The 21527-nt window shown below is 43.8% G+C and overlaps 1 protein-coding gene across 9 annotated transcripts in view; it reads right to left on the bottom strand.

The window, feature by feature from the left end:
- Window positions 1–21255, bottom strand: part of LNX1 (ligand of numb-protein X 1) — a 65061-nt gene extending 43806 nt beyond the window's left edge. For 4 of the 9 annotated variants that reach the window (XM_032444073.2, XM_085545427.1, XM_015862271.3 and 1 more), the window contains exon 1: window positions 11227–11681. In XM_032444073.2, coding sequence (XP_032299964.1) covers window positions 11227–11318 — 92 coding nt within the window. In that variant the 5' untranslated portion in view covers window positions 11319–11681. Of the gene's footprint in view, window positions 1–11226; window positions 11682–14758; window positions 15237–18691; window positions 19319–21122 lie in introns of those variants that run through there. The other 5 variants (XM_032444069.2, XM_085545425.1, XM_085545426.1 and 2 more) reach the window with 3 other exon arrangements.
- Between the last annotated feature and the right edge of the window lie 272 nt (window positions 21256–21527).

Here is a 21527-nt window from a genome sequence, read left to right as displayed (position 1 = left end):
TTTGATGAAGCCAGAGGAATAATATCTGTAAGGAATTAATCTAAAATCCTTCCATCTTCTATAACTTCCTCTATCAGAGTGCTGCAGTAGTAAATAGTGTAACAGCAAGAGACATCCTTAAACCAAACAATTCAGCTAGGTAAGAGGAATTGGACTTTTTTACAATCCCTATTTTCCTTGTATTACTTTATTTTCATGGTTTGTGGTGGGTTTTGTAGGAAAGGCTGCAATTCTTGTAAGTAAATGGGAAGATAAGTAGGTAAGATTTTAATTAAATGTCAGCTCTACAGGATTTTAATTAGATGGCAGCTCTGTAGCAGCGATATTTGATGGCCCAGATTAACCTATATTTACTCTGACAGGTAAATAAGTTCATCACATCTGCTGAAGTGAAGTTAATACAAAAAACAAGTCCAATCTAACCTGGCCAATCCATAAATATTCCTTTGTTGTTTTTTTTTTGTCTTCACCTCCACATGTTTCGCTGAAATTAAGCTCCATGGCTTGAATCCACAATGTACTCATAATTTAATCCATAAATTCAAAATAAGAAGCATAATTAGCACAGAGTTTTGCAGCACTGAAATAGTGCAAGGAGACAGAAGACACATGGCTCAGCATGCTGAGCACTGTTGTAGTTGGCCACACAGGTCCTTGGCAGATCAAGTTGGCCCATTTCTTTCTCTCTTTCCTCCTCTCTCTCCTTGAACAAGACAACAAATTCTAAGGAACAGCTTTTTCACAGGCACTGGAAGCTTGAAAATGACAGAAAGGAATAGATGGGGCCTCACAACTGCTACAAGGTCAGGGCTGGGGCAACTCAAGCAGAAGTATCTCTCCATGGACTGAAACCCTGAGCTTACCAAGTTCAAGCGACTTTGAGGTTATGGATGGGTTGTCTCCATTCAGCCGCCATGGTTAAATCCAGGACCAGCAAAGCCCCCTTATTTGATCTTGTGTCTGTGTATTTATCACAGTGGTTACAGGGGAGCCCGTGTCCAAGACAGTCTTACAGTTTTAAGCAGTACAACTGCTTGCTCATAGTGCCTGCTCCTCTTCCCTCCTCCAAGCAGGAGAAACATGCTACTGTCACCTCGGATAGTGTTTTGAAGCCACATTTCCCTCTGACCTTGATCCCTGCTCACTGCTGTACCAAGCAGTTCACTGCAAAGTTGTGGGAGAGCCAAGGATGGAGGTGTAAAGAAAACAAAACTTTAGAGACAGCCAAGGAAAGATGAAGATTTAGGACAGACAGGAGCAGCAAGGCGGAAAACAGTTAAAGAAACCAAAACACAGTGTGGCACTCATCATGATGGAGGCTGACGAGCATTACAATTCGTGTCAAGGGGATGAAAAGAGACGCTCATGAATAAGGAGTTTCAAAATTAAGTCTTCTCTCAAAACATATATAGGGCAGAAGCAGTCAATTCACGCTTGACAGGTAGTGTCAAGAGAGCTTATGCAACAATGCAAAGAGATAAGTACCTATTTAAGAGCAAACTGTTATTTTTACCTAACATGCAAGCAGATCAAGCTCTCATCACAGACAAAAACCCCTCATGCTGTCAGTTGTGAGTTCTCTTGCTGTTGTGAAGCACCACAAGGCACAAATTCACTATAGTATTTTTTGCTTTGGTTGTCAACTTCTATTTGCTAGGAACCAAAAAATGGGACACGAAGCACAGGAAGATCTGGACAATAATTAGCAGACCTTAACAAAAAGCAAGTAGAGTATCACAAGTCTGTGAAATGCATTTTCTTTCTAAGAATGTGGCTATTAACCTCTCTGCACTACTCAGCAGAAGTACGAGGGATGTAACTAAGCATCTGCTGAAGAAAGGGAAGGAGAGGAAGAAGGAAGATAAGCTGATTCTGGTGGGAGATAGGTGGAAGGGGAACAAATGCATTTTGGAAATCTCTGGTGTGGATTACAGCTCATCAGCTCTAGAAGAGGGTTACTTGGTCTTGGCCTCCCATTATAAATTCCTTCTGTTCTCCTGGGTCACGTTACTGTTATTCAAGCCCAGACCATAATATAGGTAGGTCTGCAAGACTCTGTGTTTATATTTGCTTTGTCCGCACAACATATTAAATCCAAGTTTGTATGTACATTATACATCTTATTAAATGCTCTGTACTGTTTTGATCTGTTCTCTTCTGATTTATTATGAACTTGAAGACCATAACTGTGTCTTCAAACCTACGGATGCTCAGACCACTGGGACAGAGCAGAAAAACTGAAATGCTGTAACCATTACTGTCCAACTTCATTACACTCATGCCTTGGAAGGACAGAACAGGAATGTGCTGGAATTCAGTCCTCTCTGAGGGAAGAAACTGGAAGCAGCATGCTTGCTAGAAACAGTGCACATGCAGCCCACTAATAGTCATCAAGATTTGCTAAAATTTAAATGCAGGAGTTATAAAAATGAGCACCAAGAAAAGTTCACAGACGTGACTCCAAGGAAAGCATATTTGTATGGCCAAACCTTTGACTCACAACAACATAAAGCAGCTGGAAAGCAAACATTGAGAGCACAGCACATCCCTGGCACTGAGGGCTGTGCAGGATGTGCAGTGCCCTGCCAGTCCTGCACTAAGGCTCAGGGGACACTGGACAGCATGGTTTGCAGTAGTTCTGCCCACAAGGGGCAGGATCTCTTTATTTCTACCTTGGTTCAGCTAACTCTACCAGTATAAATATTTCAATTACTGTCTGGATTGGGGCAACATAGCAGCAACAGGTGCTTTCCGTCATGCACATCCTCACAACAGATCCCAGTATCAAAAGCAAACCCAGCGGTGCCAAGGGTGAAAATAAAACATACCAGAACATACACACTGTGGGTCAGAATTTAATCTTTCTCTAGCAGTACCACTTTCCTGCTGTAAAGACAAACTGGGAGCAATGTATCAAACACTCAGCCCAGAACCAGTGGGAAGGATCCTTCAGGATCTGGTGCAGGTAAGTCATTACTGCCTACTGAGATTCCTGCTCCCACTGCAAAACCTGTTAGGCTAAGGATTGTATTGCAACATGTGATTTTCATATAAAGCACTTTCTATTTTTTTTTCTCTGGCTGTAACTCAGCCTCTTGGCAGGAGATGCTCCTACACATCAAGTAAATCAACCTTGCTCATCCATATCAACCTACACATTCTCATATAGTAGCAGCAGCACAGCATACTTCACTTCTAGTGCCTTCCAGGACAGATTTGGTTAATCACACCCATCTCCTCTCCATAAAAGTCTGTTCCACATGGGATATTTTTTGGCCTTTTGTATTGTTATAAAATCCACAAGTGAAAGAGGCTCTGTAGACACTCCTTTGAAACCATTCCACTAATAATTTTACATGGGCAGGAAGGTAAAAGACAGTGGGGTTTACCAGTACAAACTGAATGTTATGAATAATATACAATAGCAATGCTTATCACAAATGGGAGGAGAAAAAAAAATATCCTGAATTACGCTTTCAAAATTAGTACTGTCTGTTCTAAAACTCTACACACAACGAAGCCATCAATCTCCTAATCTTATCAGTTCTCTAAGGTCTGCAGAGGAGACAGGAAATCACGATCCTTAAAGCAGGTCAGACTCCCCTCTTCCTCTATTTAAGAGGCTGCTGAATTATTGAGATTCCACATTAAGAATATATTACACACTGTCTAGTGAATGATAGGACTGCAATGCGCAATATATGGAGAGGTGTAAGTTTCTCAGTACGTGCACATAAAATGACTTGCTGGCCTAAAACATTTGCTTCCTGCCAGAGTGACTTCAATGCAGTAAAAAAGAAAAGCAAATCTTACAGAAATGCATTGATGATCCAATTTTATAGCTGAAATTTATACCGCTAAAGACATTTTAATTGATGTATTTTACATTATCCAGGTAAGTAGTAAGCAATGAGTTAGTGGGAGAGCAATTAAGAAAACCAGCACAGCTCTAGCAACTGCAGAGTTCTTGTCTTAGCCCACCTGTCTTTGTGCCATGTGCCACGAGCCATGCCACAAAGCGAGGCAACTCCTCAAGGGCAGAGGAATCAATAGTGATTATTTCCTCCTCACCCAGGTGTCCAAGATCTTGACAGAAAAGAGAGAGAATGAATAGCAGGGAGATAGGGTCAGTGCTGTACGCGATCCTTACAAATCTGATCATCTGTCTACTGTGGTGAGAAATGCAAGACTTTATCAATAATGTTCGATAGTGCTGCCAAGTCCAAGGAAAGAAGAGAGAAACTGTCTGGAAAACCAGCTTGACTTGCTCACTGTTACAGTCAAGCACTTTTATCTCATATCAGGAGGATATATTGTAGAATATGTAGCACTTACAGACAATTCACAGTTCATTTTTTTTGTGTGTGTAAAAGTTTCACGGCGTCTGTTAAAAGTCTCCAGCCATTTCACTATGCTGCTCCTGAACTTGCCTCAATCTATATTCAGAATCTGCTGTCAATTAATAAATTATATGAATACATAAAACACATTCTAGAGACAGACCAAGGATTCACTGTATAAATTCAGTCTTCATCAACTGCAGCTTTGCCAAGGCCTAAGGGTGATGTAAAAACAAATTCAAGTTCTTAATCCCCAAAGAGGATCCAGCTCCAAGCCAGGAATCCTTCAGTGACAGCAGGGTTTTAGTAATGATATGAAATGTCATTTACTAACAGATACCTCCCCTGAGGTACCAGTCCAACGTTGAGGAGCCAGGCTAGGCCCTCCTTGTGAAATATGAAGCCCCAAGCAGCCATCCATGCTGACACCCACAGTCTGCACTGCTAGCCCAGCACTGCCAGTATCTCTGCCTACGTGCCCCATGCTGTTGGCATCCTTGTCCAGTCAGCCACTACATGGCTCAGGGGGTATCTTTGGACATGTAATCACATGCCAAGATGCAGGAAATCAGTTCCAGATCCTAAACAATGGCTCTGCTCATAGACAAGGTCCCAAAGTGCTTCTCTAGTCAGAAACCTTGAAGGCAGATTCCACCCAACTGTCCAGAGCATTAAGAACAAAACAAAACAAAATGAAGATAACTCTCAGACCTCCAAGTCTGCTTCCCTACTGTGCTGTAGCTGTTCTCAGAACCAGAATTCAGTGGACACGAGCTCTGCAAAAGCAGAATTTATCCTCATGTTACACAGCAGCCCAGTTCTGCCAGATTTGTCAGAGAAATAGCTTAAGGAAAAATATCCTTGTCATGCTGCCAGTGCCAGTGCTAAACTAGGTTAATTGTCAGAGAGATACGGAGGTCGGCCAAACTTGCAGCATACGACCAGAGTAGCTTAATGACAGACAAGAAATGAGTATTTGCTGCTTGTGTGCAACCACCAACCTCTTGCATCTTCCTCCACCCCATTCCTTCCTCCCCCAGAGCTTTTCCCGTTCTGGTCCCCATCCCAAAGTGGGAAGCCTATTGCGAACCAGCCTCTGAGGAGGAGAAGGATTGTTCCATTTGTTCCCTCATTACATAGGGAAAAAGCATAAGTACACCTTTTTTAAGCAGCCTACACAAGGTTCAGACATAACTGAGGCATAACTCATTCACAAAAAAGAAACCTTACTGCCAACCATAATTAGTGTACTGCCTTTTCAGCTTGGCATGGTTTCACTGTATCGGCTGGTATGGGTTTTATTTTTGGCAATGGAATTCATTTGTTGGGGTTGAGACTGGCCAGCATTGGGCTTTCCCAAAGTTTTGAGAAGGCTCCAGCCATAAGAAAATGTGCCAGCAGCTCTGATCTCATGTGTATAGGCAATTACAAATAGAATAAAGGCAGACTTCACAACTGTGTGTAAGGAATAAAGCGAGATCTTTCTCAAAGCGTGGCTGGAACACTGACTTTCATTTTACATAAAATTCCCAGGCAGGGACAACAAATTCTTAAAGCTCTCAAAGGAGTTATGTTCTCTGGAGCTGTTTCAGTCAAATTTGTTCCTTGCACCTAGGATTCCAGCACTGAGGAAGACATTGCCAACCAGAAGTATTACTCGTGCCATGGATGGACAGCCCTCTGTGACTCAGGATATAAAACTTGTGGGGAAAGGGAGAAAGGTGAAACAGGAAGGAGGTGGGGGAGAGACCCAGACCCCACCTTGCCACATGTTTCACAGAGGGCAGTCAGTCCTTGGTCAAAGGCTGAACTCAGGTGGTCACGGGCAGTGCATCCCCTAGGCCAGCACTGCAGTCTGTATCAAACTCATAAGGATGCAGCACCTGATGTAGTCGGACAAATTCATACTGGATACCTCAACACCATGAGTCTGGACACAGTTCCTTCCATATTTTTAAGAACTCCCCTGACTGTCTGGCAATTATAGTCAAAGTCAAAATGCATGATAGTTTGCAACTCACTCCTTAAACCTTTGCCACTGCTTACCCCTTTGAAGGTCATCAGTACAATGGGTGGATCTGCTATCCTTGCAGAGAGACAGAGGAGAAGGGAAAAGGGGGGCTGAGAAAGCTTGGTGCCTGCTGCTCACCTGCACTGTGCTACATGCTGGGGCTCAAGGGGAGCTAAATGCATCAATGAAAAGTAACATCAGGGTTAAGAGCCTTCCCAAAGACTGTATCAGAGGTGGAAACTGAGGGGGCTGGTCAAGATGTCCAATGTTGTTATGCCTCCATCCAGCTTCCTCTGTGAGGTTGCAACACTGAAAGGAAGGTGACGGGCAGACCTCCATAACTGCGCATCTTTCTGCTTTAATTCATCTTAGTTCAGCTTTTCCTCAGAGGCACCCAGATCTACTACACTGGAAAGGATTCTTCACGTTTCATCCATGTGTGCTTTGTTCTGCCTGTTTAATGCAGATATTCCAGACATTTCATTTGTATTTTCATTCAAGAATCTTTCCACTCATTTTAAGTCTTCCATACCAACACTTTCAGTTTTAATTAACCTCACAGCTTAACTCTGACACAGATTTCTATACACACAGTTTTGCATCGAGTAAGGAGGTCAGCACGTGACTTCTGCAGTGGACTAACACACAAGCGCTCCAGGCTTTCCAATTTTGCCCCAGATATCTCGCACGTCACACACTGCCCAGCCAGCCAGAATGCCCTGCTCTCCTTCACTTCCCAGCACAGGCTAGAAGCCAGACCCACTGCTCCTCATCAAACTTTGTAGAGCTGCCATGTGCAGGAGGATTTTCTAAAGTCAGCCCTTATACACTGCTCTGGCCATTTCTGTAAATGAAGAGCTGCTCTGACATCAAACCTGAGGATCCTTGAGGGGATTAGCTGAATTGAAAACAACCCTCTAAAAGATACTATAATTTTCCGCTCTTGTCTTTTTGTACAAAATTCCTCCTTCATCTAATAGCTTGAACTAAATTGTGCTTACCAAAAGCCAAACATGCCCAAGGACACCAGAAAACAGCTGGTGCTTGTGTCTCTCCTTCTTAAACTGAACAAACAGAACAACTCATTTTTACTGGCTATTCCAGCTGATGTGCTGTTTTGAAATCTAAGAGAGCCGTTATCGTATAAAAGTTATATGGGGAAACTTGATCACATTAATTTGGTGGGATTCCTTTGGCTGCTGCACATAAAACCACAGAGTAGCAAGACACAAAGGAGGAATTCTTTGCTTGCAGGACTAGCAGTTCAGGTGTGCCCTTTGCTCTAACAAACAATAGATTTAAAATAGAAGCCTTGATTTAAATTAGTGGGGTACACTCAGTGGTGGATTAACATGCCTGCCTCAAGCCAGGGCTGTTTAATCCCTGGAGGAAGGCCAGCGCAGCTGCCAGGGCTCCCTGGCACAGGACTGGTGCTGAGCATGCATGCTGCCCAGTGGACCTCAGTCAGCAGGGCCACGTGCCTGAGGGGATTAGGCTGGGCACCACAACATGCTCCCCGTGTGTCCTCAGGGAGAAGGTGAAGTTACTCACTATTTGCTCTCACATCCTCCTCTCCCTCCATTTTATTTCTAAGTGAGCTGTTGAGGTCAAAGTTTAGAAGATCCTACTATTGAGGAATAGCCTCCTGCACAGGTCCTGCTTTGAAGTCACAAGGGTAAAAATAGAGGATGATGCCCCTTGATATGAGTGGTGCTACCAGGTCCTCACCTGCAGAAGAACCTCCTGCAGCTGCCTCTTCATCCTCATATACTGCTTTTAAATTGGAGGAGCAACGCATCCCAATTCCAAAGAATTCCTGGACAAGTATTTGCTTTCTGAAGATAAGAAAGAAGACCAGGTGTCTCCTGTGGCTCCTTGACAGGGACATAAATGAGATGTGTGGACTCTGAGCTGTACAGTGGATCTGGAGGACCTTGCAGGCCCCAAGGATGCAAAGAGCTGGTGTGGCTGCATTCCACCCCAGACTGGATGCTTCAGTGGGAGAAGAAAACAAACAAGTTTCTCCTGACTTTCTGCCAGATGTTGCCATGGGTTTCCCCTTTGGCAGGAGCACACTGGCTCACCCAAAGCTGCTGATAACCACTTGGCAAAGAGCAAGAAGGACCAGAACATCATCTGTGCTTGGATACATCATAGGCACAAGGGAGGTATAGAAGGCAATGGCCAAGGAAGGGATTTTAGTGCTTGCAAGAGTGTCAGAAGATAAGCATACATGTAACAGAGAAAGCTAAAATTAGCAGCACTCCACACCTGTCATACAAAGTGCCACTGCAACACATGCAGTCTCCTCTCTTTCCCACTGTTGTAGAAAAAAGCAAAGGTCTGACACAGATTTTTCCCAGCTTCATTTCTCCTACTCAACTCTCCCCAAACTGCCTTCTGTTTCTTGAATATATTCCAAAGTCTTCGTTTCCAGACAGGCTGTGGGCTATATTGTAGTCCCTATCCCCCAAACCACTCATTCTGCACTTTGGGAAGAAAAATGCCCTCAAACCAAAGTAAACCCCGGCAGCAAAACACAAATAACCTACCCTTTGTTAGAACTAGGTAGAAGAGGGCTGCATGAATGGGGGGTAGTGCAAATCTCAGCAACTTTACTCTGCCTCTCACATAGATGTCGGTGACAATAGCCATGTCCTCACCTTCCCCATCTCCTCTCACAGCTCTGCCGCCATCTCCCCTGGCTGGTATCTCTGATGGCTGCTAGCCAGCCAAGTAATGAGTCTTGACCAAGGCCAGTATTTGTACTGGCCAGAAACCAAAGAGAGCGGGATAATGAAAAAAAGGCTTTCTGCTTACTATGGTCTGGTTTTGAGACATGTGGAAAGCTGTTAGATAGGCTACACATACATGGCTGTGGCTTCTGACTGCCTGTGAGGAAGGATTTACAGAGCTGCCCCTATGGGACTGAGGGCATATTAAAAGGACTGGGGCAGCAAAGCAGCATCCTGCAAGCACCAGGCTGTCCTGGGCACCGGTGCCCACACTGTACCACTCATAAAACTTTGCATGGAATGCATCCTGCATGCAACTGCCTGATCATCCAAAGCAACAGCCTTTAGATCATAACATCTATACATACTGATTAAATGGGTCTGTGTCGTGTTATTACACTGCTATTCATAAGGACCCTGTGCCTGCCCCACAGAATAGTATATCAGTGCCTTGGGCAGCATCCAGACACTGGGTCCATGTGGAAAAGGGGAAATTACCAAAAGGAGCTCAAAGCACCCAGCACCCTTTTGGGCTATGTCAGCCCCAGCAACATTGCAGCAAGCACAGCCCTGGGCATGGGGCAAATCCAAGGCTGGGTACTGCTCAGAGGATGTGCCACTTCCCATTGCTGACACCCCAAGATGCATGTCCAAGCCCACACTTGCTCCATTAAGACTGACTGCCTACATCCACGAGCCCAGCACCCCTGTGGGTTAGAAGGCTAAATAAACAAGCGCTGTACAGCTACTGTGCATCACAGCCCTTTGTCCTGGGAGAGGCAGTGAACCTGAATTCCCCAAGAAAAGCAAGGATGCTGTGAGCGCCTGTGCTCTGATTAATCTCATCAGTTTGTTTTCCTGGAAACTAGACATCCCAGATGCCATTGTTTCCATTATGAATGTTCATCTGCTCTGTTTTGAGCTTGATTGCCCCTGTAGCCTGCTTAGCTTCATTGGTTTCTTTTATTTTTTTTAATTAATATTTCTAACAAAATGCCAATTAATTGAAATGAGGGCATAGCTGCAACCCTCAGAACCAAGTCTGTCGAACATTTAAAAGCACTCAAGGCATACAGAAATCCTGAGCAGTTGTACAAAGAATGAATAAATTATTAATAGGTACAGTGCATATGAGACAAGCATTTCAAGTGGGGACTTTCTGCTTCAGAAAAACATTGCTATTTTTGTGTGACAGCAGAGACCAAAATATTCGGAAATTTGTCTCGTTGGTACTAATCATAACTGTTAATGAATCATTTCCACTGCAGGCACAATACAGGCATTTCTGATTTTTAAGCAGAATTAGCCATTTCACTCATCATCTCTAGAATATATAATTTGCTAAATCACAAACGAAACATCAACATACTGAAGCACATACCTATTTTTACTCTTAAAGGCCCTATTAACCAATGAAAAAGCATTCAAGCACAATCAAACTAGCATCATTTACAGATGATACCACGTAGTATTTGCCTTATGGGTTGGAAAGATTAGCTATGGGGTTGCCTGGGATTCCTTTTTAAGGCATGAAGATGTATGCACGGATAACAACATTTAAATTTGCATTCTAGAGAAAATAACATTCTGCTGTGGGCAAAAAACCAAATACTGGAAATTTCTTTCCTGTCTCAAGTGAATTATTTCTGGTGAAAGGCTTCTCAGCATTTTGCTCCAGGCATGCAGATTTACACACAGAGCATTATGCCTGTACACATGGCGAGCGCTCTACCAGGGTGCCAATCACGATGTCCTCCTCTGCGCCCAGTTCCCAAGCAAAGCTATACATCGCATGTACAGAAGAGTCTGAAATTTAGAAATGGAAAAACAACCAAACCCAACAACCACTGGAAAGGCTGGCACAACAGAGCAAGTCAATAAGGAAAAAACCTCTGTACGCCCTGGCTGCTTCCATGCTCAGGGAGCAGAAAGCAGCGGGGACGTATTGCTATTATTAGCCTGTGAGATGCAAAGCAGCCGGTTTGCAGCCTTCTTTCAGGCAAGATGTTGCTTGATTTTCTTCATGCAAACACTCAGGCACAGACAGACAGACAGACAGACTCCACAACACTCATGGCCAGAACCTCCCCACCACTATGGTGAGACAGACAGACAGAACACGAGGACCACGCGTACTCACAGCTCGGAGTACAGGAGGTGCAGGTTGCCCACATTGTCTATGTAGTTTGCAGGACTTAACCAGGGGAGGACCAGTAGCAGGAGAGCCTTCATTCCCAGCGCTGACGGCACCGCTGCCAGGTTTCCTCCTTCCCGCTCGCTCTGTGCGGGTGGGACACCCAACGTGAAGCTTCGTGCCGGCCAAGCCCCTTCTAAGCCAGCCTTCCCATTTCAACGCAACGGTAGCACATTACGAATTGAGCTTAAATCCCATAAACGAGGCTACACTGCAAAATCATTGACCTGTAAGAGGATTACTTGATCTGACTCTCAGACGGGGAGTTGTGAGGGTTTAGGGACAGCACAGCGTGCTTGGCGAGACAGTGACTTATGCTGCAGAGCAGAGCGATGCTCAGGGAAGAAACCTGCCTCCTGCACGATTCAGAGTGGTTCTTCGCAGGCAGCTGGTAGGTTTACATCACTGCCCACCAGCAGATGGGTTACGAGCGAGCTGCATCACGGAAGGGTGTAGCCATCTGACAAGGGGGGAACGTGCCCCCCGTGGAGTTGGGAAGCAGGCGACAGCAGAAGACCACACCTTTTTAAAGTAAAACACTGCAAAGGATTGCAGCCAACTGCTGCCTGTCTGCATCGCTGTCTGAATTCCCAAAATCCAGTCGGATGTCTCTGTGCAAACATAAATCATGTAGTAAACCAAGGACATTTCTCTTCTCTTTCTCTCTCTCTCCCTCCCTTTTTTTTTCTTCCAAGGAATCAAAGAGCAAACGTTTTAAATAAGGCTGTATAGGTAGACTCTGTGCTAACCGGTGTTTTAAAAAAATCAAGTTCTCTTTTCAATTACAAAGCATAAAACACAACAAGCTCACCTTGTCCCATCAGTGACCCCATCTCCGAGCAGGGCAAGCTCAGATTGGTCCGAGACCGATTTGTACAAGAAACACAAGGGCTGACGACTGCCCTGGTGACTCTCATAGAGCCTGATTTATTCCCTGGGAACATAGAGCATGTTTAGTCGAGATTTTTTCACTAGCACCTGAGTCATTCTGTTCACAGGAACCAGATTGTGTGAGTATTATCACTGTTATTGTTATTTATGTTATTATCAAAATCAACAAAATGAGATGTCTTTTCTACTGATTCATCAGTGTTAAAGAGAACAGCATCCATCTGCCTGGGCATGCTGGAGCTGTGGCTGAAGAGCATGGTGCCTTTCTCTCTGGCACCGTGATGAGTTGGGAGTGGGGTGGCAAGGGTGGGTTCTGCATCTCTGCAGAGTCATGAAATGCCTTCAGTGATTATTAACAAAAGCTGCATGTGGAAAACAATAAATGTACCACATAAGCTCTGCAAACACAACGTTTCAAAAGTCTCCTTTATGGGTCACACAGTTTCCTCTTAAATCTTCTCATGGGTGGGAAAGCCATTGAGGGCATGCCCCTAGGGAGGCTTCAATTGGCTTACACTGTAAAAACCCATGGGTTTTACTGAAACACCCAACAGCAAAAGTACTCTCTATCTTTTAAATACCTCTGCTCTCTGGCCTTAAGAAAATTTAACCATTCCATAAGGAAGCAAATGGAAAATACAGTCATTAGTGGCAGCAAAGAAGCCACAGCTTGTGTAGCATGACCTTGTATTGTTCTGGGATGCACACTAGGATGTGGAAGGCAGGGAGACCACTGCTCTTCCTCTCCAGTCCCTCCATGGGCTTTTGAAGCTGAGAGTTGGCTGGGAAAGCCTGGCGTGGGGGAGGAGCTGCAGAAAGGCTGTGGGCATGTGTCACTGACCAGCTTCTCTTAGTCTTACTGGATTCAGGTCAAGTGAGGAACTACAATAGACTCAAAGAGCGCAATAATACAGTTTGATAGAGGAAGTTCTCAGCTAGAAAACACTATTTTTCAACATGGTCACCATGATTAGCTATGAATTTTCATCTGTGATGAAGAAAAACCTGCAAGTCACTGGTAAAAATCTGCAGATTTGTTGCTTCTCAGCTGCTATGGTAGTGTCATTGCTGAAACACACCACCCACCTACTCACTGTGCTCACATGCACTGTTTGGTCTCTATAACATTCAGCAAGTGTTGATGAAATGTCCATGGGTGCAATTTTTCCCTCACGGAGGAATTCAGTGGCACACTTTTTCTCCATACACATTTCCAGAACAGATGCCACTTTGTCAAACTGCCCCTCTGCTCCCATCTGTCACATGGCAACAAAATGCAATGGAATATTGGTGGGAAGGTTCAGCTTCTACTGCCATACCACCAACATCTGCCTCTAATGTCATGGGCCAACTTAACAAAATAGAAGGCATTACTTTCAGAGCAGCTCTTGCATATAGCAAAAGGAAAGGGTATTTGCACTAGGGGCTGAAAATTTTATAGCTGCAATCTGTAGAGCAACATAATCTCTATGACAGCAGCTCACAGCAGCCTGTCAGTCCCTTTACCTGCATCACTGCTGAAATCTATATTTGTGGTACGTCAGAGAATTACTAACCAGAGGCAGAAAACAGCAGATAATCCTGCTAATTTCTCTCTCTAGCAGCAAAAGCTCACCTTGTGGAGCATGGCTGGCAGCACCTCTTGCACCATCAGCCAGTTCCACAATAAGAATCTTGAATAAATTCCTCTTAGGAATCCAAGTGCCTTAGGGAATGGGGTTGTATTTGCATGTTAGGTCACAGTGCCACTGCCAGCTATGGGGTTCCCTAGCACACTGTGTATGTTCTGAGATACTGCTGGCACCAATAACCTGCAGTACAGCTCAGGTTTGGAAAGAGATGCTCTGACCATCAGCACTGCCATGCCCACCCAGGAGCACGCTGGCCAACAGAAGCTGTGTGTGTTTGCAGAGGAAGAAATCTGCATGTTCCTGGGCAGATGGAAGTGCTGAGGGCCACTGACCCTTGGTTCTCCCCCTGCAAAGGAACTAACTGCTCCCTGGGGATGCTTCCCCTGAGTGAGCTGGTCACTGTCATGGTGGCTATGAGCAAGGCCATGGCGGCTGGGCTGCCCTCTGTGAGCCCCTGTGTACCATCAAGGGGCCAGTATGCACCTGGAATAAAGGAGGCCTCAGCTCTAAAGGCCAGCACCAAACTGGGACGTTTTCTGCTCTACTTCACATGTAGGTCATTTGTGATTCAAAAATGGATTGAAGAAAGGGCAATTACAAAAGCTGTAGTACGACTGAAATATTTATGATAGTTCAGCTTCCTAAAACTCACAGATCTCTCTGGATGGCTAAATACACGCTTCCATCATGCAGCTTAGCACAAAGGTATCTGCCCAGAATGGCTAATGACAGCATGAAGTACCTTAGGTGGATTAGACTCTAAATGTCCATGAGACATCATAAAGTACTAACTCAGTTCCAACCTGATAGCATAGGTGCTCCCAGGGACTGAAACTGATGAATCTCTCTTTACATTAACAGTCCATTTAAATCAGTGTTAATTGCTGATACTTCTCCATCTCCTTAAGAACAAGGCAGTGCAATGAAAAAGCCCCACCATCTCAACAAAAACTTACTGGGTTTGGAAATGCTGTTCGAGGTGACCGCGTTGCACAACCTCTGAGCAGTGTTCTGTAAAAGGACAGCTAACCATTAGCTTGTCCAGGAGGTTATTCACCAGTATGCTGGACTTCCTGCAATTCTGGAGAGCCACCAGCTTGCGGTCCATGGGGCAGAAGTCTTTTTCCAAGAGGAAGTTCGTAAGGCAGGCAGTGCAGAAGGTGTGACCGCAGAGCGTGTCTAATGGCTGAAGCAAAGGTTGCAGGCAAATGTGGCAGATCAGATCATCATCTACTTCTTCAGTGTAGCTGTACAAATGGTTTTCCTCTGGTAAATGTGCCTGGCCACAGGTGACACAGAGTGGTGGGGAGTTCTCCATTTCTTCTTCTTCTTTCTGGCTTCTACTTGGAATTGATGCAATTCAAAAGAGGGCAGATAAAAGCACCCAACCCGGTTTCTATTTGCGAGAGCAGCAAGGCTTGCGTGCCATCAGATCTGTGGGGAAGAAAGAAAAACAAAATTACCTTCTGTATTGTTTTCTCTGAACTTATTTATGGTACATACCTGGATATAAAGTACTCAGCATTTTTTAGGGAAGGCATCTTTGTGATGGGAGGATAAAACAGAGAAGAAAAAGCATATTTGAACTCCGGTGACTTTTTTGCTCTTAAGTCTAGCTCAGCTGACACATTACTCTCACTGTCAAAATAGACAAAATACTACAGACCTTTAATGGTCAACGACCTTAGATCAGCATACGACTACAGCCTGAGTCATCTGACTTTTTTAATAGTGATCACATTACTTCTGTTGGAAAAGCAGCACCATGCATAGGCGAACCTTGCAGTATGTGTGCAGAGACACAGGTAAGGAGAATGGTCGCTGCTTGAGTCACCTGTATGGTGCTGGAAGGCAGTGAGTTGAGCCCACACCATGTATACAGCCACACAGAGGGCTGCCTGAGGCTTAGGGTCTGGGTCCTCTCTAGACCATTCTCTGCCATAGCAGTGGTTCATCCATCCAATTTTCAAAACCGATGAACAAAAATTAAGCCTATTCCCTTAATAGTTAGTGTTATAATCCCAAATCTAATTACAACTCTGACCAAAGCACCTGCCTGCTGATATTTCAGGGATGCAAACACAGTGGGTGGCAGCAAAACTGTACAGTAATTTGTAGCTTGATGTACTTGATGAACCCTGACTGCTTGTTGGAGCACTTACGTCTCATTACATCTATGCTTATTTTGATCCATCTTTTTGAAAATAAACATGAAGATATAAAATATGCAATGGCCTAATTACTATTCCTGCTTGAAAATGTAAATCTTATTTGCTGCTCCACCATAGCACTGTGCTCTTGCTTCCAGCTTGACTTAATTTGCTGAGACAACTTGTCAGCTTCAGACACCCACGTCTGAGGGCAAACAAGGAAAAGAATATATATAAAAAAAGATGTGACTATGACAGAGCACATTTTCATTTAAAATAAAAACAAACCATATTTTTATGTAAAGCTCTTGGGCTCTAAACCTGAGAAATTAGGCTTCAACATGGCAGGCGTTTTCTGACATAAAGGTAAAATTATAGCCCTACTAACTCTATCCAGATGCTTGAATGTCAAACATTCACTTCAGTGCTTTGTTAGATCCTATTCTTATGCAGCTATTATGCTGAGTGTATAATAACATTTTTTGCTTGCAAGACTAAGCTCTGCATACACTTTGCATACGCTCTGCCTCCTGATTAGTGGTGAATTCATTTGAATTAAAATTATCCCCTACATGAATTTTTTAATAGAATATTTAAAGTACTCTGTACAGCAGCAAATGTTCCCCTCTGCAAAGATATTTATCACAACCTTGTGTACATGTCTTTGAGATGAATTCTGCAGAAAAAACCCACCCACTGTCTGAAACTAGGAATTATAAACAGTACTAGTTGGCTCTATGTAAGTGGCACACAGCAAAACGAAACAAGAAAAAGACAGGAGATATCATTCTAGAGTGCTGACAACCCTAACTAAGAAAGAAGACACTGAGATGCTCCAGAAGTAGCAAAGCGGTCGCAAAAAAAAATCCACTGAAGGACTTGTAGCACACACACACCAACAAGAATATGAATAATAATAGCAAAGAAATAACGAGTACATCACAGTAACTTGAACAATAGATAACTGTTGTTTTTATTCCAGTCTTGCTAGGAACATTCAAAGATACTTTTCCCTTAGAATATACCTTGTACAAGTGCTGAATGGAACATTTTATAGTGATAGTTTAAGGAATCTCTGAAAGCAGACACAGGCTGAGCACACCAGTTTTTGCATTGATCACACTCAGGTCCTGGGGGCTACATCCAGCTGCTGCTGATGAGCTGGGGGCAGTTTGGGTCCACCAAGTGACTCCTGTTAGGCAGGTCTCAGCCAGCTTCTCTGCAGAGTGGGGTGACTGCATGCTGGTCTGCACAGCTTTGATCTGCTAGCAGCTGCATTTCACAGAATGAGGGGGGAGTATTCACTGATGTCAGCATCCCTCACTTGTGTAGAGGTTTGGGATGGTCTGAACAGATATGGAATCAGACATACACTGTGTGTATTACTAGCAATCCTGTAGTTAAAATGGCTGTGAAGTCGGGCAGGAGTCTACTGCTTAAGGAGAAGTAGGGGATCTGGTCACTGCCACTTTTCATCTAGTGATCTTGAGTGACGAAGCCATCTTTGAAATATTCAGGTACTGAGGGCATGTAACAAGCTGGAATAAATCTTATTAAGCTAAAACACACAATTTGAAATATATGTAAGCTACCTTATAACAGGCCTAGTGCGTTCACTCTGGAAGCAGTGGCAAACACACTGTCTCTTGACCTGAGCATCTCACTGGTGAAGCCACACTTCAAGTGCTGCATTTAGTTTGGTGTCCCTCACTATAAGAAAGGTTGGATAGTAGGAAAAAATTCTTCTTGGAAAGACTGATGATGCATTGGAACAGGCTGCCCAGGTTGTGGAGTCACTGTCCCTGGAGGTGTTTAAGGAAAGGTAGATACAGTACTTAGAGACATGGTTTAGTGTCAGTACTGGTAGCAGGTGGACAGTTAATAACATGATCTTAGAGGTCTTTCCCAACCTTAAAAATTTTAATAGTTAGAGAAGGATACTGTAACTATTAAAGAAATAAGGATAAGAACACGGCTGCACAAGTTCTGCCCTGTGCTATGCCCTAAAAGTTTCCAGACTCTCCTGATCACATTACAGACATTCTTTATGGGCCCAATATGCTAATAATGTGTTGCTAATAAGAAAGAGTGTGTGGGGGGAACTCTATCTGAATTTACAATGTCAACATAAATTACTAATACTTGCTGCAGTGCAGAGAATCAGAACCATCCATGTTAACTAATAGCAGACACTGAACTTTGAGGAGCGCTCAAGTCTTCTAGCCTTCATGATTTAGAAAACTTAGAGTAGACAATAATATAACTTATTTCCCTATCTGAAAAAAATATATAAATCCATCAAAGTTTTCTGGCTTATCTGGTCAGGGATCACTCACTATAAACCTTTTAAAGTTACTGGACACAAGCAATGAAATAACCACAAGAAGTCTTTGGGAGGTAATTATACCACCAAAAGAGTTAGCACAGAGGGTGCTGAATTGAGTTGTGACACAGATTTGACCAGAGGCAGAAGTTCTTTGCAGTATTTGCAGTCATTTCTATTTTTATCATTTATGCACTGTCATAACACAGTTACATAATTAATTTCATGTCCTTTTAGGAAGCTTTAAGCTTTGGTGTTCAGCAGTTCTTATTGGGCAGCATAAAAGAGAGGGAAAAGGGGATGTAAATTTGATCTGCTGATCTTGCATTAACATCAGTAACCAAGCACACTTCAATCAAGAAACACTGTACAGGCAGATTGTGCATCACAGCAGAGGGAATAAAGGCAATTGTTACCTGGCTGAAAGTGTCCTCTTCGAGGCCCATGCTTGGGGAAGGAGGAGAAGGGAAGGGGGGAAGCAGTCCTGCTTCCATCTGCAGTTGGTGTCCACACCTTTGGCCTCAGCAAGGCAAAGGCATCACCTCAACTCATAGAGAGCTGTGTGTGCTGGGGCTACACAGGTGGTCCACGTCCCCATGATAAAAGTAAACAAGCTAGAGCTTGAATCAGAGCACCTTCATCACCTGGCTGGCCACCTCGTCAAACATTAACTAGGTACTGGAGGGGCTGCAGGTGAACAGTATGTAAGAGGAAGAAAATGCTTCAGCAGAATGAGCAGCCAGGGCTGAAAGAACTGGGTGGTGAAAGGCAGCAGGAAAGCAGATAACAGCAGGAGGAATCAACAGGTACCTGAAGACCAAACACTAAGGCAGAGCCTGGAACGGCAGCAACCAGCTCACATCTGCAGTGGTGAAAGGCAAAGCAGTGAACAGGGTCAAGGTGAACAAGGCGATGCCTGCTACAGGAAGGGTGCAGTCTGGCCATGGGGCTGCTCTGTACTCTTACAGGGACACTGCTCCATGACATTACTGCTGAGAGCCAGGAGATGGACTTCTTGCTTCCCAGTGTTGCAAAGGAGCCACATGAAATTACTGGGAGACTTTGCACTTTAGCCTGCATAGAGTTAACTCCTTCATGACTCCTCAGCCCAGAAGTTGAGTGTGAGCAGGATGGGAGCTGTGGGCATTGTCCCCATCTAGTGGCTCACCCACACCAGGATGTCAGTCAGGAGGGAGCTGAAAGATTCCATCACACTCCAGCAGAAGGTCCCAGGCTGAGAGCAGTTGGCTCAGGAGAGCCGAGCCCCAGCTGCCCCAGTGAGAACCCAGGTTGCAAAATCATTCAATATTCAGAGTCCTGAAATGAGGCCCCAAGTCTGAATGTTCATATAAAACCCTTTGCCTTTAATAAAGGAAATTGTAATGCTGGTTCAATTCATCATCTTTCATCAAGACATCCTTCTTGCTAGCAGGCCTCCTAGTCACTGTGTTTTGTGCTACTATTTGCATCCACTTGACTGAAGCTCTTTATGGGCTACACTGACTTTCCTGTTAAAGGCAGTACTTATGTTGGAGGCCACTGGGCAGCCTTTTGTTTCAAAATACTAGAAAATGGTTTCAGAAGACATCACACAATGACCCACTCTGTGGTAATACATACTGCATAGCATCATCCATGCAAAGACACAACAATTCACATTCCAGAGATCTGGATAAAGAATATCATATAATAATTGGCCCTAACCTTGGGCAAATTGGACAAAACAGCCCTCCTGGATTCTAGACTTTGTCATAGGAAGGCTATAAACCATTTAGGTACATAAAAAGCTTATCTTAATGTCTTAGGACCAGCTTTTGTCCCACGTGTATTTATCTCTCTCTCTCTTCCCTCCCCTCTCCCCCCCCCAGTTCCTTATTTTAAAATCTGTTCTACCAACAGCAAAGTCACAGCATTTTCCCCTCTGATTCACATGTAATCAATAGCAGACCATCTCTAGTGGAGATCTGCAGTGGTCAGACAACCTGCATACCTCCAGGTAAAATGTCAGTAGCTAGAGATAAGTCAGAGATCTTGAAAATATTGATTTAGCAGATAAGAATTTAGGATTCTAAGCAAGACTTAGAGAACTGTTATAGAATTCTACTATTCTATTATCAGAGCTGGCTCTTAGAGGAGAATATTTGTAATTAAAAGTTCAGCATATCAGCACAGACCGCCTCTAGGACAAGCAACAGGAGATACAAAACCTCTCTTCTGCCTGGCCCCAGCTCTCAGACTGTTGATTTTTCCAAGTTATTGTTAGTCAAAAATTCCTTCTCAGAACTTAGAAGAATCAAAGCACTTTGCAGCCTTTAGTGATGAAAGACGTTTCCAACTGAATACAGAAATCCGACAGTACAGTGCAGTAGGTGAATAACCCCAACTTTTCAAGTTATGGCTCAAGCTGTGAAACCTAACAGAAATGTCATACTGTGCTGCACGCACAATAACTTTAAAAACTAGAACCAGATTGTTTGAAAAGACAGTTTTCTCTGTGGCTCATGCTGGAATTTACAGAATCAACCAGTGCTGGAAAAAAAGGGGTTTTTTTGTTGTGGAATTATGTATCTGAAACTTCTGTTTGGAATGTATGGAAATACGTCCTGCCTTTTCATCTGTCTGTCTCTCGCACGCCCACACAAACATTAATTGCTCTCTCTGACGATTTCGTGGATACAAAACTTTACTCAGCATGTTGAAATGAGAAATTCCAGCCCAGAAGTAGTTTAAGGATATTAAGAACAGCTGGATGAGATTTGACCAAAAAGAACTTTTGAATGAGGCAGTACATGTTGGCAGGCTAACCGTCCCACACTTACAAGTAGCACATCCTATGAGTGAGCTTACCTTAGCAGAAGGTAGTACCAAAGAGAAGTCTTGTTGCTAGCATGCCTCAAGCAGTCAAGCACTGCGCTGGTGGAGGTAATAATTCCAGTTTCTTGCTTTATCTGAAGCTTGATAAACTCAGGCTTGGACCAACCCTTTATAGCAGAACCACAGGCTCAGACTCTATGCACAAAAGAGAGAGCTGCAACAAAACAGACAGGCAGTGGGTAACTGCTTCTCCAGCACGCACGTTCTACCTCCTCAGAGGAAGTCAATCATCTGGCCAAAGCAAGACAGTGCAAGCAATTATGATTGACTCTTAAATGCTTCCTAAACATGTGCTCATCCTAATTGACATAATAAATGCCATCGGCATTTCACATACTGAATTATAAAATTGTATGGCTAGTTATGTAACAAAAGGTG

Source organism: Coturnix japonica, chromosome 4 (assembly GCF_054131305.1).
Source record: "Coturnix japonica strain WE chromosome 4, WE-NBRP24, whole genome shotgun sequence".
In the NCBI taxonomy this organism is placed as follows: domain Eukaryota; kingdom Metazoa; phylum Chordata; class Aves; order Galliformes; family Phasianidae; genus Coturnix; species Coturnix japonica.
This window is presented reverse-complemented; position numbering and strand designations above follow the sequence as displayed.